This window comes from Aotus nancymaae, unplaced genomic scaffold (genome assembly GCF_030222135.1).
Source record: "Aotus nancymaae isolate 86718 unplaced genomic scaffold, 86718_ANA_hifiasm-v0.15.2.pri h1tg000030l, whole genome shotgun sequence".
Lineage (NCBI taxonomy): Eukaryota > Metazoa > Chordata > Mammalia > Primates > Aotidae > Aotus > Aotus nancymaae.
This window is the reverse complement of record NW_026988443.1, coordinates 8,781,547-8,798,464: the sequence shown is the minus strand read 5'-3', so window position 1 is coordinate 8,798,464 and position 16,918 is coordinate 8,781,547. Positions and strand designations below refer to the sequence as shown.

The following is a 16,918-nucleotide window of genomic DNA, read 5'->3' as shown; positions in this document are numbered from 1 at the left end:
TAGCACCTACTGGTTTCAAGCTACAAAGCCCATCACACCGACAAGCCTAAACTTGTTACTGGTGTGCACTTGCCATGGAAGGCAAAAAAACCCCAGCAGCACTGTAACATCTAACAAAAAGCTGAAATGCCCCCTAAAGATCAGAATCTAATTTAAATTAGATTCTAGGACTCTCTCAACATGACATACTTTCAAATCCTGACCTTATAAATAAATCTGAGTTTGTGAGATATTGTATCTGTTAATCAACAAAGATAACAAGTAAACAGAAATGTTTTATCTCCAGAGCTGGTATCAGGAATGAGAAAGTTTGGGACTTCATCTAAAACAGGAAATGGCACCTATCAGTCTTCTGGCCACAAAGCCCTTCATGTAACAAGACCGAACTTGTCACTGGTATGTACCTGCCATGAGAAGTCAACAAAAATAGCAGTCAACAGTTGACCTATTTATCAAGAATGAGACAATGTGAGATGTCTATACGCTTCAGAGAATGTTATTAGAAAGCTGGCTATAAAAGAATACACCTTTCCCCAAAATAAGAGCTGAATTAAAGCAATTATAATGACTATTAGAAAAGATAATGGTTCAGTATAAAAGATCACAGTGGTTGACTGTGAGAGGACAAAGTTTCCTCTTTTTTTTTATTTGGGACAGGGTCTTGCTCTGTGGCCTAGACTCGAGGCACAACCTCAGCTCACTGCAGCCTCTGCCTCACGGGTTCAAGCGATTCTCCCACCTCGCCTCCCAAATAGCTGGGATTGCAGGTGTCCACCGCCACGCACCACCCACAAAGGTTCTGAAGATGGAATTATTATACACTGGATTAATGAGATAAACTTCAAACACTGAGTTAATTACAGGAAAAAAAATAATAAGCCACCCCAACCAGTCCAGTGAGAACAAAGGACAATAAAATTTTCTTATTGCATTGTACATATTGTATATAGTGCCAAATATATTTACTTTTAAGTCTATATATGCCATAAGAGACAAACAAAACAGATAAAAATCCTAGAAGTCAGACATACTTGCTCAATACAACCATAAGAAAAGATTACTATCATTCATAATAGCAGTCGCACATTCTAAAATTTGTAGCCACCACAGAAATGGTTTATATACTCCGAAGCCTTTATTTCATGCCACTGATCATGTCACCTTATCATCACTAAAGAAACATGCCAGTATCATATATGACAGAAGAAAGATTTTTCTCTTGAATCAAACATGCAGCTCAGGGAAGGAAGGATGGCAGCTCTCTCCCTAACTAGCTAGAGAGGACCAGCTGTAATTAGACAAATCAAAGCAGGAGACCAATGGTATCACACATTCTTCTCAGAGGCCTTCACATCCAGCATGAAACTAAGAACCAGGAACCAGATCCGAGTTCAAATCCTAGCTCTGTTCCTAGCAGCTAGTTTCTGGGCTCAGCTGCATAATCTTTACAGCTGACCTTAGCCAAAAGGCTGGGAAGCGATACAGCTGCCTAATCTTTAAAGTGAGTAAGTTGGCTGGGCATGGTGGCTCACACCTGTAATTCTAACACTTTGGGAGGCTGAGGTGGCAGATCACTTATGGTCAGGAGTTCGAGACCAGCCTGGCCAACACGGTAAAATCCCATCTCTACTAAAAGCACAAAAATTAGCCAGATATGGTGGCACACACCTGCAATCCCAGCTACCTGGGAGGCTGAGGCACAAGAATTGCTTGAACCTGAGAGGTTCAGAGATCATGCCACTGTACTCCAGTCTGGGCAACAGCCTGTCTCAAAAATAAAAATAAAAAATAAAGTGAATAAGCTAGTTAATCTAATAATGAGAATCTCTCCTATGTTTATGAAACTCCTTCCAGCTCCATGATTCTTTGTTTTTAACTTTGCATTTTATTGAGCTATCTTAGTGGCAAAGGCATTACACATGGCATACAGAGGAAAGCTATGTAATAATATAACTGTACTTTTCTATCTACTTTAGATTACTAAGAATCATTTCTACATAGAAATACAAAAAGGAGAGCGGTGCAGTGGCTCACGCCTATAATCCCAGCATTTTGGGAGGCCAAGGTGGGCAGATCACCTAAGGTCAGGAGTTCGAGACCAGCCTGGCCAACATAGTGAAACCCTATCTCTACTGAAAACACAAAAATTAGCTGAACGTGGTGGCGGGCGCTTGTAATCACAGCTACTCAGGAGGCTAAGGCAGGAGAACTACTTGAACCTGGGAGGTGGAGGCTGCAGTGCACCACTGCACTCCACCCCAGGAGACAGAGACTCTATCTCAAAAAAAAAAAAAAGAAAAGAAATGCAAAAAAGACAAAAAAATAAGAGTCATGTATTTCACTGAATGCAGACCTTGGGTAGGTTAAAGGAGATAAGAAAAAAAGGGAAAGAAAATAAGTACTATATAAAGGTATTTGACTAATTATATTTATCTGAATAAGATGCAAAAAAAATTTTGAACTGTTCTGAGGTTGATCAGTAATTGCACTCAACTAAGTAAGATACATCTCATGAAAAATAGAGTTCACAATACAAGCATATACAGAATAGTATGTTTTCAGCTCATAATTTGGAAGAATAACTTTGGGTAGAAAAGATGTTGTATACAATAAAATTAAAGGACTTTCCATTTAATAAGAGAAGATTTGTATGTTGTAAAGAAATCCAATAGACCCTTTGATGAAAAAGCAATACTTAAAAAGAATCTAGCATTAAAACCCTTGAGAAAAGTTTCAGTGAAAATCTTTTCCTGATACATATTACAAGTTGACAAAATTAATACCTAAAAATGTAAATAAATATATTAATAGCTAAATAAATATTACTATTTTCTTACCTTTTGCATATATAAAAAGCACCCAACAAAAATGGAAAATTTCAGACACAGTACAGGGCTGTCGCCTTTGAGGGAAGAAAAAAAAAAGTCATGAGACAACAGAAGAATCAGAAAAAAGACATCCCAAATAACCATAAATTAGGTGTGAAATAAAACCCACAGTTAAAGGGAGAGATACCAGATCCAGGTTCACGTGGAAAACGTGGAAGTTCTGCCTCAACAAAACATTGGTAGGAAATAGCTGGGATCCAGGGAAAGAGCCCATCTCAAAGAAAAGAAAATTCTTAAAGAATTTTTTAAAGTTTTTTGAGGGCAAGATAGGTAAGGTGGAAAATAACATGAATAAAAATAGTTCTTTTGATGACATAGCAATGCTATGCTGCTTTAAGATCACTATATACAGTCAGGTATGTCATTTTTCTCTCCTTTATCATAGCTAATGACCTGTATCCCTCTCTCCCCCTCTAAAAATATTCCAGACTATATCAAATCACAAAAGGCCTTTTTAATGTAAATTATAAGCTTCCTATAATTCCTTATACTTCCATCCATTAAGAGTTCCTGTTGTATATTGCCAAGTTGTTTGCTAAAGGGAATTTCAGACCTGCTTTAAGCTTGGCTTTTCTACCAAAACCTCTGACAACGTTTAGACAAATGTGTGGTCTCTACATCCCAACAGCCTTATTTTAACAAGGGGCAGAGAAGAACAAAATTCCGTGGCGATCAGATCAGACTTAGTTCCAGCACTACCATTAGCCAGGGTACACATGCTCACCTGGACCTTAGTCATTTCACCTGTCAAAAGATTATTCTACTGGGTACAATACTGTACTTAATTCACCAGTCTATGGAATAAATGTAGTGCTTTGCTTTTAAAAGTAGTCCCTCTACCATAGGCACATGATAAACTATTTCTAATTCTGGTTGCCTACCAAAATAAAATTCAATTTTTTTAGCTTAACACTTAAGCTACTCTTAATTCTGGCTTTACAACTTGAGAATTCTAGAAAAAAAAATTTGACTAACCTCCCACATTTCCTCTTGCTTTACTTCTTTTGTGTCTTTTCTTGCTGTTTCCTCTGCACAGAAGGCGCTATCTGTATCTCCAAATTCACCTATCAAAATCCTACCCATCTTTCAAGACCCATTTCTACTTATTCCATGTAAACTTACCTGACTGGCTTATTCAGAGTGATTTCTTTTCCTCCTAAGTTTTACATCTCTATTTCCTGTTGTAGTCATGGGACTTTTATACCATAGTGCATTGCATGCACTGGAATCTTCACACCTGCCTCATCTCGCTGACTGTACTGTAAGCTCTCAAGAGACAGACTGTGGGCTTTGGTATTTTTAAAAATGCCTGTGTCCTGCGTAATACCTAACAGTATTTCCTGTGGATAACTGCTAAATAAATAATGACAAATTTTCAAATAGAGATGCAATATACAGTTACAGTAAAGCACATGGGTTCTGTAGTCAGAGTTTCCCTAAGAGCTTCACATCTATCAGTTGTATGACCCTGGCCAAATTTTTTAACCTCTCAGCAGCTTATTTTCTCTATCTATAAAAACAGTATGAGCATCACAAGGTTGTCAGAGGGATTAACTGAAGTAATACCTATTTAAGTCTTAAAAGAGTCCCTGCCCCATAATAAATGCTCAGTAAGTGCTATACATTATGACTATAGTTAGCAGAAAGAGCTAATAGAAAGTATACAAAGTGATAAAAATGCAAAATCTCTAATAAAGTGATTTAATTTTTTTTTTTTCTGAGACAAGGTCCTGCTCTTTCACCAAACTGGAGTGCAGTGGTATGATCACAGCTCAGTGCAGCCTCAACCTCCCAAGTTCAAGTGATCCTCCCACCTCATCCTCCCCAATAGCTGGGACCACAGGTGTGTGCCACCACTCCAAGCTAACTTTTGTATTTTGTGTGGAGATGAAGTTTTGCCATGTTGCCCAGGCTGGTCTCAAGCTCCTAGACTCAAGTGATCGGCCCACTTCAGCCTCCCAAAGTGCTGGGATCAGATGTGAGCCACTGTGCATGGCCTTTTACAATTCTTTTAATTAGAATCAGGTAGTATATACATCCTAAGAAATATCAAAACAAGTACAATCTGAAATTATTTTCCAGATACTCCAAAGAAAGGAGCTATCTTTCTAAAAATGATCACGTTGGCCTCACTCAGACTCAACACAAAGCTTCTATCCAAACTTTAGAAAACACTGCATTGCATGCACTGGAATCTTCATACCTACCTCATCTCACTGACTATACTGCAAGCTCTCAAAAGACAGACTGTGGGCTTTGGTGTTTTAAAAAATGCCTGTGTCCTACATAATACCTAACAGTATTTCCTGTGAATTAGTGCCAAACAAATAGTGACAAATTTTAAAAATAGTGCGTCCAAGATGCTGTATACAGTCATAGTAAAGCATATTTTATTTATTTATTTTGAGATGGAGTCTCGCTCTGTCACCCAGACTGCAGTGCAGTGGGGTGATCGCAGCTCACTGCAACCTCCACCTCCCGGACTGAAGCGATTCACTTGCCTCAACCTCTCAAGTAACCGGGACTACAGGCACACGCCACCACGACCAACTAATTTTTGCATTTTTAGTAGAGATGGGGTTTTGCCGTGTTGGCCAGGCTGGTTTTGAATTCCTGACCTCAAGTGATCCACCTGCCTTGGCCTCCCAAAGTGCTGGAAGAATACGTCATTTTATTTATTTATTTATTTATTTTTAAAATGGATTCTTGCTCTATTGCCTAGGCTGGAGTGCAGTGGCAAGATCTCAGCTCACTGCAACCTCCGCCTCCTAGGTTCAAGTGATTCTTCCACCTCACCCTTCCAAGTAGCTGAGATTACAGGTACCCGCCACTACATCCCACTAATTTTTGTATTTTTAGTAGAGACGGGGTTTCACCACATTGGCCAGGCTGGTCTTAAACTCCTGACCTCAAGCGATCCACCCGCCTCGGCCTCCGTGCTGGGATTACAGGCGTGAGCCACCAAACCCGACCAGAATACTTCCTTTTATTTATTTATGAGATAGAGTTTCATTCTTGTCACCCAAGCTGGAGTGCAATGGCATGATCTTGGCTCACTGCAACCTCTGCCTCCCGATTCAAGGGATTCTCCTGCCTCAGCCTCCCAAGTAGCTGGGATTACAGGTGTGCACCACCACACCCAGCTAATTTTTGTATTTTTAGTAGAGACAGAGTTTTGCCATGTTGGCCAGGCTGGTCTCAAACTCCTGACCTCAGGTGAGTCGCCCACCTCAGCCTCTAAAAGTGCTGGGATTACAGGTGTGAGCCACCATGCCTGACTCAGAATACTTCATTTTAAATAGTCAATTCCCCAAAATTGTTAGTGAACTACAACAGATGCTTCTGTATCAGTGGTGCCAACTATATTAAAATGTAAATAGTTTTAGCTTTTTTTTTTTTTTTACGTTTTTCCACCTGCTTTGTCATTCCCCCATTTTATTTTTAAAAGGTTACATTTATTGTAAACATCCTTCACAGTCTAGGAAAACTTTTATATTTAAAGAGAGGCAAACATTATTTATTCTAGCCAAATAATTTTAACTCCTTTCCCCTTGCTTTTCTTGTCAACACTTTTCTAGTTGTTAGAATTTTCATTTCTAACAAGTTTATGAAAAAACTTTCATTTCTAACTTTATGAAAAAACTTTCAATGATATAGAAGGAAAATGTGTATCCCATAACTGCCTTTATCTATCAGTAACAGTAGTAAACACTGAGCCAGAGTATGCTTATAGACTTTGCAGAACTGATCAGAAAGCACACCTTCATAATAGTTTCAGTTCTCCTGTCTTTTCCCAATCCAGTCTCTCTATTCTTGATTCACTATAAACATCAAAATACAGAAGTCATTTCAAGGGGATTATTTATTACTCACTTTGACATAAAAGCAAAATAGTCTATACAGTCACTAGTAGAAAATACAGTGCTTGGGTGCGTGCGGTGGCTCACGCCTGTAATCCCAGCACTTTGGGAACCCGAGGCGAGTGCATCAAAAGGTCAGGAGTTCAAGACCAGCCTGGCCAAGACGGTGAAACCCTGTCTCTACTAAAAATACAGAAATTAGCCAGGCATGGTGCGCACACCTGTAATCTCAGCTACTCAGGTGGCTGAGGCAGGGAATTGCTTGAACTCGGGAGGCGGAGGTTGCAGTGAGCCGAGATCGTGCCACTTCACTCCAACCTGGGCGACAGAGTGAGACTCTGTCTCAAAAAAAAAAAAAAAAAAAAAGAAAAGAAAAGAAAATATAGTGGTCAACACAGTGATCTATATCTAGGGCAGTGCTCATTTTGGCAGCACATATACTAAAATTGGAATGATACAGAGATTCCCATGGCCCCTGCACAATAAAAAAAATAAATATCTAGATACAGATATAGATATATCTCCAGGGCAGCTAAAGGGTGAAAATCCCTGAAGTCTGACTTGCACAGTCTGCATTTTTTATTGTTTAAATGAAAAAGGAAGGTTTCAGAACAAGGATCACGAGGATCACTGAGGAAAAAATAATTATAAAATAAGAAAAAGGAAAATTTATAAAAATAAAGACACCTATACTTTTAGCAATATGAAAAAAGCCAAACTCTTAATGGCTAACCCACAATGAAAAGCAAAAAAGCATTATTAAAAGAAAACTATTGGGAAAAAGATCATTTAAATAGTATTTTTTTTTAACTAGCAAAAAAATTAGCAAAATATCAAAACTGCAGCAGAGATGAATGTGTATTCCTGACAAACAAACATGAAAACCTACCGCTGCTTCCTTCCTCGCTGCTGACGAGGTTGCTCCTCTTGAGGGTATTTAAAGATGTCCTGAAAAATGGGTTCATATTTCTTAAAAATTACAGCAGAAACAGTGAAGTTTCTTTCTAATCTCTCAGTACGTTCTCTGAAATGTGCGGGTAGATTTGCCATGTCTTCCCACTTCTTCATCTTATTAAAAAATTCGATTAAGCTGGTATTAAAGATAAAAAATAAGATTTCATAATTAACATAAAGGTAAAGTATATAAAAGCAAGTTTTCAAAAGTAAATCAATATTATTTCATTAAAGCATATTACTTTTAGACAGTGAAATAAAACCACAACTCATGTCTCTAACTAGCTTAATTTCTTACAGATTGGTATATTCCTCTGATCCTCCTAATCCATTTTTTTAGGTTACCTAAAGTATTTGTTAATTATGAATTTGAAAATACAAACCAAAATTAACAAGAGTATCATAACCAACATTCACGTTGGTTCACTGCCAGATGTTTTAAATGTTAACATGGTAAATAAATTTTGTCATTTTTGCTTCAGTTTTTTTTTTTTAAGAGATAGGGTTTTACTCTGCCACCCATGTTGGAGTTTAGTGGCAAGATCACAACTGACTGCAGACACCTGGGCTTGTGTGATCCTCCTACCCTGACTTCCCAGAACACTGTGATTACAGGTGTGAGCCACCTCCTCTGGCCACTTCAGATTTTTTCTAAAAACCAGAAACACCATAGAAACAGTTAAGGCCAGGCACGGTGGCTCGTGCCTATAATACCAACACTTTGGGAGGTCAAGGTGGGGGAATCACAAGGTCAGGAGTTTGAGACCAGCCTGGCCAACATGGTGAAACCCTGTATCTACTGAAAATACAAAAAATTAGCTGGGCATAGTAGCAGGCACCTGTAATCCTAACTACTTGGGAGTCTGAGGCAGGACAATTGCTTGAACCTGGGAGGCAGAGGTTGCAGTGAGCTAAGATCTTGCCACTGCACTCCAGCCCGGGTGACAGTGCGAGACTCCCTCTCAAAAAAAGAAAAGAAAAAAAAAGCCTAAATTCCCATTTTATACTCCTCCCCAATCCCATCCCCACCTTTCTTTCCCAAAGATAAATACCATTCCAAAGTTGGTCTTAATCCTTCCCATGTTTTCGTACTTACTACACATACACATGTATGTATAAACAATAAGTAACATCTTATTACTTATTACACATTTTTACATTTTATAAAAATGGTATACTTCAGTGGTATTCTGCATCTTGCTTTTTCACACTCAATAATGTTTCTGACATTAATGTTGATACGTAAGATATATTCCCTTTAATTGCTAAAAACATTCTTTCATATCAACATACAATGACTTTTTGCATTCACTCCCCAACCATGGAAATTTAGGTTGTTTCTAATTTTCCATGATAACAAAAAATATTGTAATGAAATCATCCTTATACATGTGTGCAGGAGTTCCTTTAGAAATTACTCCAAGAAGAGGAGTCAGAGAATGTGTACCTTCAATGTTACTAGATACCACCAAATTTCCTAGTTAAGTAGTTAAGCCAATTTTTACTCTCACCAATGTACACTAGCAATATAAAGTTCCTGGCTAAGCATGGTGGCTCATGCCTCTCGAACTTCTGACCTCAAGTGATCCACCTGTCTTGACCTCCTGAAGTGCTGAGATTACAGGTGTGTGTCACCGCACCTGGCCTGTTAATTATTTTAATAGTAAGCTTTTTTTTTTTTGGCAGGGGGTAGGGGACAAGGTCTTGCTTCAACATTCTGGGCTCAAGTGATCCTCCCATCTCAGCCTCCCAAGTAGCTAGTCCTGCAGGTATGCACAACCACACCTGGTCAATTTTTTTATTTAGTAAGTGATTTTTTTAACCACTAGATCCATAAATTTTGACAGTGATAATTTCCCCCAAAATACTAGACATCATTTTTCCACTTGTCTTTAATAAGCCATATAAGACAATTCACCTAAAAGGCACAAAAAAAAATGTAATCAATTTAATTACACAACAGATAAAGCAATTCCTGCTTCTTCTTTTAAACATATTTGACCCTTTCTAAAATGGATTATAATCATGTCGTTTTTCTTCCAAATGGGAAACTGAGAAATACTTACATGTTCCATTTATATTAAGACCACAAGTCCTGTGCACATATTTCTAAGTATAATAGCAAATAATTAATATTTTATTTACCTTTTCAATTTAGTATCTCCTACAGTTTCTCAATATCCTTCATTTCTCTCAATATTACACAATGTCATAAACTTTAAAAAAAAAACTCTTCCAATGCCGGGCACAGTGGCTCACACCTGTAATCCCTGCACTTTAGGAGGCAGGGGTGGGCAGATCACAAGGTCAGGAGTTCAAGACCAGCCTGGCCAACATGGCAAAACCCCGTTTCTACAAAAAAATACAAAAATTAGCCAGACATGGTGGCACATGCCTGTAATCCCAGTTACTCAGGAGGCTAAGGCAGGCAGAGGCTGCAGTGAACCAAGATCAAGCCATTGCACTCCAGCCTGGGCGACAGAGCAAGACCCCATCTCAAAAAAATAAATAAATAAATAAATAAAAATAAAAATAAAATAATAAAATAAACTCTTCCATACAAGTGCCTAATATATTAAAATTTAAATATTTTCACCAAAGAAATAAAATATAATGGATACCAACTTTGATATAAATAAAGGAAAATCATTAGATGCTAATTTTAGCATCTAATTTCACCAGTCCGCAGGTACAAATGCTCAGAAAATGATAAACAGAATTGTTACTATCACTAAGATTTATGAGCTCATATTAGCCATACTGTACTTCTCAAACTCTAACATAATTACCTCTGCTCTGAACATTTCAGGATTCTAGTTAAAGATACATAGTTTCCTTCCACTGTCCCTTTGCTTACAGTTGGAACAGATTTTCTGCAAGCCACATATAAGGCACATGCTAACCAATGAAGATCATTTCCCTGTAAAAGAAAAGAAAATCAATTTGTAGTTAATAAGCTATATATATATTTCAATATTTTTTAAAAGTATGTTTAAGTTGCAAGTGTTGTTTATATGGTGGGGCAGGGTGAAAAAAAAAGAAAGTGTTGTTTATATTTTTGTGGGAAAATTTATTTTCAATAAGAACCCTATCTCATATGCTCTTCTTTTTCCTTTTTTTTTTTGAGATGGAGTCTCGCTTTGTCACCCAGGCTGCAGCGCAGTGGTGTGATCTTGGCTCACTGCAACCTCCCCCTCCCAGGTTCAAGTGATTCTCCTGCCTCAGCCTCCAAGGTAGCTGGGACTATGCGCCACCAGGCCCAGCTAATTTTTGTAATTTTTTGTAGAAATGGGGTTTCACCATGTTTGCTAGGCTGGTCTTGAACTCCTGGCCTCAAGTGATCCATCCACCTCGGCCTCCCAAAGTGCTGGGATTACAGGCATGAGCCACTTCACCCGGCCCCATATGTTCTTCTTATAATGTGACACTGACATTATTTTACTGAGAGGCAGGGAAGGTTCCCTCACCCTGGACATGGGCAGGGGTCTACGTTCCCTCACACTGATTAACTGTCTCTATCAATAGCAGAGGTAGAAGTGATACTATGTAATTCTAAAGATTATACAAGGCAATATAGATTCCACTTGGTTCTCTCTCTTAGGACATATGCCTTGGGAGTCCTGAAACAACATCCAAGAATTCAGTTACCCTGTATCACCATGCTGGAGAGACCACCATGGAACAGACATATAGAGATGCCCAATGAGCTCCAGCTGTGCCAGTTCCTAGTTGCTCAAGTCTTCCAGGTGAGGTACCAGTCATTTTGATGCAGAAACCTGATATCCATACTATCCCTGGCCTGAATTTCTGACTCACAGAACCTGTGAGCAAAACAAATTGTTTTCTGCCCCTAAGTTTTAAGGTAATTTGTTATATAGCCATAGGAATGGACATAATATTGTTGTTTGTATTTTTAATCTTGCTCAAAATCTAGAAAATTATAGAAATACAAAATTAAGCTTGAATGGACATTCAGCCACTAATTTTATACCTAATCAAAATACATACATGAATGCATGAAATTTATTTTTATAACCAAATGAAACTATTGTAGATCACTACCATATTATCATTAAACAATAATAATTTTTAAGGCATTGCTACTAAAAGATCATCCTCACAATTCTTTTTTATTCAAGAAGTGATACAACTTTACTCATCCTATAAAAGAAAGGAAGGATGGAAGATGTACTTTAGTTTCACTGTATCCATTACTGGTCTAAAGGAAAATAAGAAAAACTGGAAGTTCTTCATTTTTCACATTTATACATAGACTATCTTAAAAATCCATTTATATGTACTAATAGCACAGATGTATTGTCAAAAAAAACCAGCCAACATTTGTGTATTACACTTATCTCTGGGAGATGGTTTCACAATATTCTTGATTTATAATGTAAAAGCAAATTTAGATTTATAACTACTGCATTTCTCTACTATATCAAATATCTTAGAAAGTATAAAGTCAGTCACAGCATTATCCTGTGCTTTAATAAAGGGTTTAAAAGATAATCTATAATGGTCCATTTTGGTTCTAAAGAATTCACAACTACTTGGAAGGTGGAGGGAGAATTAAAAAGAAAGAAAGAAAGAAAGTTCACAACTGTATCATTCCTAAATAGAAGAAAAGAATTAGTCTTGTCAGAATTTTACAGTCCTTAGATAACAAAATGGAGCAGTAAGCTCTTTTAAATAATCTATGCAAAGAGTTGACTCTATGCCTAGTTTATCTTTAGTCCTAAAAAACATTTGTTGAAAAATTGCGTAATACTAAAAAATAGTTATCCTCAAAATTAACATCTCATGGCCATATATTACAGGGTCAAATGGATCTGGTTTCAAATTCTGGCTCTGCCACACTGTAGCTCTAACACAGTGGGGAAATTACTTAACAGTCTCAAGCTGCATTTTCTTGGCTGAGGACTGTGAGAATGAGTTATAAGTTAAAAATGCACAGGAAATACAAGAAATCGAGTTAAAATTCCATGGCCCATATTCTGCAATAAATATCCTATGAGCTTTATTTTCCCTTCCACTGCCATGAGAATGACATCCCACATTATCTCACAGCATACCTGACTATAAGCCCCACAAGAGCAGATATTTTTAGGCTTTGTTTACTGCTCTATTTCCAGCACCTAGAATAGTGTGTAGCAAGTAATATTAGTGTTCAAGAAATATTTAATGAATTAATATTCATTCAATTAGAGTAAACTGGGTTAAGAAGCTTAATCTAAAGTCTCAGTAATCAAAAGAACTGAGTAATCAAACATGTGTTTTCAAAAATAATTTACTAACCACCTATTATGGGACACTTGCTGATATACCACTAGATTTCATACAACTTAACCGTTATGAGTTGAAATACCTCAACTAAATGGCGGTAATGCTTGTTCTATCTGATTTACAGGATTATCCTGAGGGTAAAATTAAGAACTTGTTTAGAAGCCCTTAAAAGGTCCTTAAAAAAAAAAAAAAACCAACCAGTCCTTCTCTTTGTCATGCTACAGAAAGTCACCAAGAGATGAGCTTACGCAGCCAGATCATGTAAATATACAAAGAGCTTAATAAACTTGAAAGCACTGTCCATATGGGTGCTTTATGTGCCAGAAAATACATTTTACCTTATTTAACCTTTAGAACAGCTCTGTGAGGTAAACACAAATATCTCCAGTTCAGAGATCACAAAACTAAACTTTCCAGTGGCTAAGTAAATTGTTCAAAGTCACCTAGGTCTGTCAGGTTCTAAAGGCACCATATACTATCTTTCTTCTGCAGATATAACAATTCAAAGAGGGAACTAGTACTTGAATTAAAATTCTATTAATGCAAATACAAATTTAAAAATAACCACTCATCAGAACACACAGGCAAAAACATATTATAAATAATACCTTGATTAGGCCTTTGCATCTGGGCCTATTTGTCCCACTTTTTCTACAAACTATATATAAAACTACTTCAGAAATCAAATGGCCTCAGGTTTAAATGCCACATACACACAGGCAAACAGCTGATAAACAATCCGGACTTCCGTGTCACTTCCCATTGGCCCATGAAGGGGAGGTGCCTACAGAGCTGACAGTCACTGGCTAGAATGGCCATTTTTCTCATCTGCGAGCCCTGTCCGAAGGCTGCGACCTAACACGCCCGGATCGCGATAACAACAGGAGTCCTGTGCAATGCCCAGGGTGACCAAAAGGCCCTCGAGGTAGCCACAGTCCTGATCCTAGTGACAAATGGGGGCATGTATCTGTATCCGGGTCGGCGGAGGGCTCATTTCATCTGGCCTGGAGGAAATGAGTCTTAATTTGTTTACACAGACGTAAACACAGCCCCAAACCCATCAGCGCGTAGACTCAAACGCCTCCAACGCCTGGGCAAAAGCAATGTGGTTAACAGCGGGAAGCGAACAGACGGAGAAGCCTGGAGACCCAGGCGCCACAACCCGATTAATCGCGGTGCAAATAAGGACAAGTCCCCTCCCCTTCTCCGTGCGGTCTTGACAGCGACACCAGTTCATTCTACTAACAAGGCGGGTGGGGGGTCAGATGGGCCACACACACCCATTTTCCTCATTAGGACCCCAGCGCGATCTCAGCCTCGATGTGCTACTTTAGGGCAAGAGGCGTTCCCCATTCGGAAGCCGCAGGGAAGCGCGGCGAGACCCCGTTCGCACAAGGAGAGGCTAAGAGCCTCGGAATAGCACTGAGGGGATCCCCACCCCTGTCCAGGCTGGGACCCTGCAGCCCACCCGAGGGTCCCTCGGGGCGCGCGACGCGGCTCAGAAGGCACCCGGTTCACGCCGACTAGGCCGGAAGCGCCCCTCCACCCGCGAGCGCACCTCCAGCGTGTAGCTCTCGCTCATGCTGCGGTAGCTGTCCCAGGCCTCGGCCCGCGCCGCTTCGTCCATGTTGAGGCGGCTGCACAGCTCGTCGAACCGCTGCTGGATCTGAGGGGTGGGCGACTCGGCAGGCGGCGCGGCGTCCTCCGCTTCGCCGTCGTCGTCCTCCTCCTCATCCGAGGCTGCCGCCGCCGCAGGAGGAGGAGGCGGGGGCGGCGGCGACTGGTCACCTCCCGACGGCATACCGCACCCCTAGGCAGCCGGTCCTCAAGTGAGGTGAGGGCCCGGGCCCGCAGCCATTCAAACCGCGAAGCTACCGCCCGGCGTCGCCCGCACCGCGCCTGTGCCGCCGCCAACGTCGCTGACCTCCCGCAGGCACCCGTAGTCTTTGAGCACGGCCTGCTGGGAAATGTAGTCCGGGCCGGCAGTTCAAGGGGGCCAAAAATCGTGTTTAAAAAAATTGGTTCGCCCAGTTTCACCAGGGGTGAAATAAAAGCACCTTCCCCGCATTTTAAGCACATACCTTCCCATCGTGAGAACATTCAACAGGGCTGTACAGACGAGAAAATGTCCAACAGACACTGACGTGTAAAGGTTTCGTATCCAGGCTGTTCTCAGAAGTAAAACTTCCTCATCACCTGGATATCCTTATCTAAAAAATAAGTATAATAGCAAGGGCTTGTCTGTGTAAGTTCACGAAACCGACTTTGCAAAATATCTTAACAGTGAGAAAGTTAGGATAGTGAAAGGGATCTGACCTAAATGACTCCATGTTTCTCACCTCGGAGCTACCCTTGTTCATTTCTGGGCGCAGACCAAACTAACTAAAAGAGAAATTTAATTTGTAGTTCCACTTTAAAGCAAAGATGTTAACAGCCCTTTCCCAATACAAACCCTATTCTTGCCCGGGGATCAGTCTGCCTGTGTAGAACTAACAAATTAGCCACAAGATTAGAAATTATGATTTAGGAGTCTTGCAGCCAGAGGCTACAAGATTCCTAACCTCCCCAATCGCTCTTAGGGATAACATCACTATTGTAAAACCTAAGATTGGTGCTGGAGATATTTTTCAGATCCCGCATTCTGATGCACGAGCTGGGGCGGCTCAGACCACAGTTTGGCTCAACGAGTTCTGCTATCCCACCCAGGAACAGAAGACAGCAAAAGCTCACTTCAACCCGCTATGATTTCATCGCTCACCTGACAAATAAGCATTCTCCACTCCCTGGCCCCCTATCCACCACGTTATTATTTTAAAAACCCAGTCTCCGAATTTTCTGGTAGGCGGATTTGAATAACCAAACTCCTGTCTGCGGTTCAGCTGGCTGTGCGTGAACTAAACTTTTTCTTTATTGCAATTCCCGTCTTGATAAATCGACTCTAGGCAGTGAGCAAGTAGAATCCGTTGGGCGGTTACATTCAAATCTTTCAATGTCTAGTTCTTTCCTATGTTTCAATGTTATATGAGGCTTCCAAGTAATCATTGGAATCTGTTATCTTTTATTAAATAAAAAATTTACACTTAATATTCTTAATACATGAATTCGTCTTTTTAAAATCCAGATCTTGAACAATTATTGGATTTTTTAAATGCAGTAATTATTTTTTCAATAGGACAAATTTACATTCGGTGTGACATGTTTGTATCACCTAGTTTAACTTTATTGCTTTTTAAATTTTTATTTCGCTTGCTTTTTTTATAGCTCTAGTAGACTCAATTCATTTTATTTCCTTTTTCTTTCTCTTTTTGGAAAGGGAGTCTGGCTCTGTCGCCCAGTCTGGAGTGCAGTGGCAGGATCTCGGCTCACTGCAATCTCCACCTCCTGGTTCAAGTGATTCTCCTGCATCAGCCTCCTGAGTAGCTGAGATTACAGGAGCGCACCACCATGCCTGGCTAATTTTTGTATTATCAGTAGAGACTGGGTTTCACCAGGTTGGCCAGGCTGGTCTCAAACTCCTGACCTCAAGTGATCTGCCCGCCTTGGCATCTAAAAGTGCTGGGATTACAGGCATGAGCCATCGTGCCTGGCCAGTTCATTTTATTCCAATTCTCCTTTATTTTAATTTTTAAAATTGCCAATCCTTGATTTATAAACGGGTTTGATATAAAACATTTTCCAGATTCAGGAGCTGTAAAGGCATTACTGTTTTGCTATTTTGATTTTGCTTGGTGGGGTATGTATGACAAAGGGTAAAGTTCTGGGACAAAAGCAGGGGCTTGTGGACCATATAATGATGGGGGGAGGTCAGGAAATGGCACCCTGAAGATAGGAGAAAATCAGCAACAGGTAACAGGATATTTCAGGAACAATTTTGAGACAGTGAAAACCCTCTTGAGAAAACAGAAAAATTCACAGCAATCAGCAATGCTT

The 16,918-nt window shown here is 39.7% G+C and overlaps 1 protein-coding gene and 1 non-coding gene across 5 annotated transcripts in view; one reads left to right on the top strand and one right to left on the bottom strand.

The window, feature by feature from the left end:
* The window catches only part of RBL2 (RB transcriptional corepressor like 2), a 52,025-nt gene extending 37,236 nt beyond the window's left edge, over nucleotides 1–14,789 (bottom strand). Inside the window, exons 1-4 of one of the 4 annotated variants that reach the window (XM_012447945.2) lie at nucleotides 14,547–14,789; nucleotides 10,492–10,622; nucleotides 7,638–7,838; nucleotides 2,838–2,902 (exon numbers count right to left, since the gene is read on the bottom strand). In XM_012447945.2, coding sequence (XP_012303368.2) covers nucleotides 2,838–2,902; nucleotides 7,638–7,838; nucleotides 10,492–10,622; nucleotides 14,547–14,789 — 640 coding nt within the window. Of the gene's footprint in view, nucleotides 1–2,837; nucleotides 2,903–3,863; nucleotides 3,986–4,010; nucleotides 4,108–7,637; nucleotides 7,839–10,491; nucleotides 10,623–13,596; nucleotides 13,672–14,546 lie in introns of those variants that run through there. The other 3 variants (XM_012447946.2, XM_012447948.3, XM_012447949.2) reach the window with 3 other exon arrangements.
* Nucleotides 7,165–7,269, top strand: LOC135277370 (U6 spliceosomal RNA). The gene has a single exon (XR_010344980.1). It is a non-coding gene; the product is annotated as a U6 spliceosomal RNA (small nuclear RNA).
* Nucleotides 14,790–16,918: the final 2,129 nt, after the last annotated feature.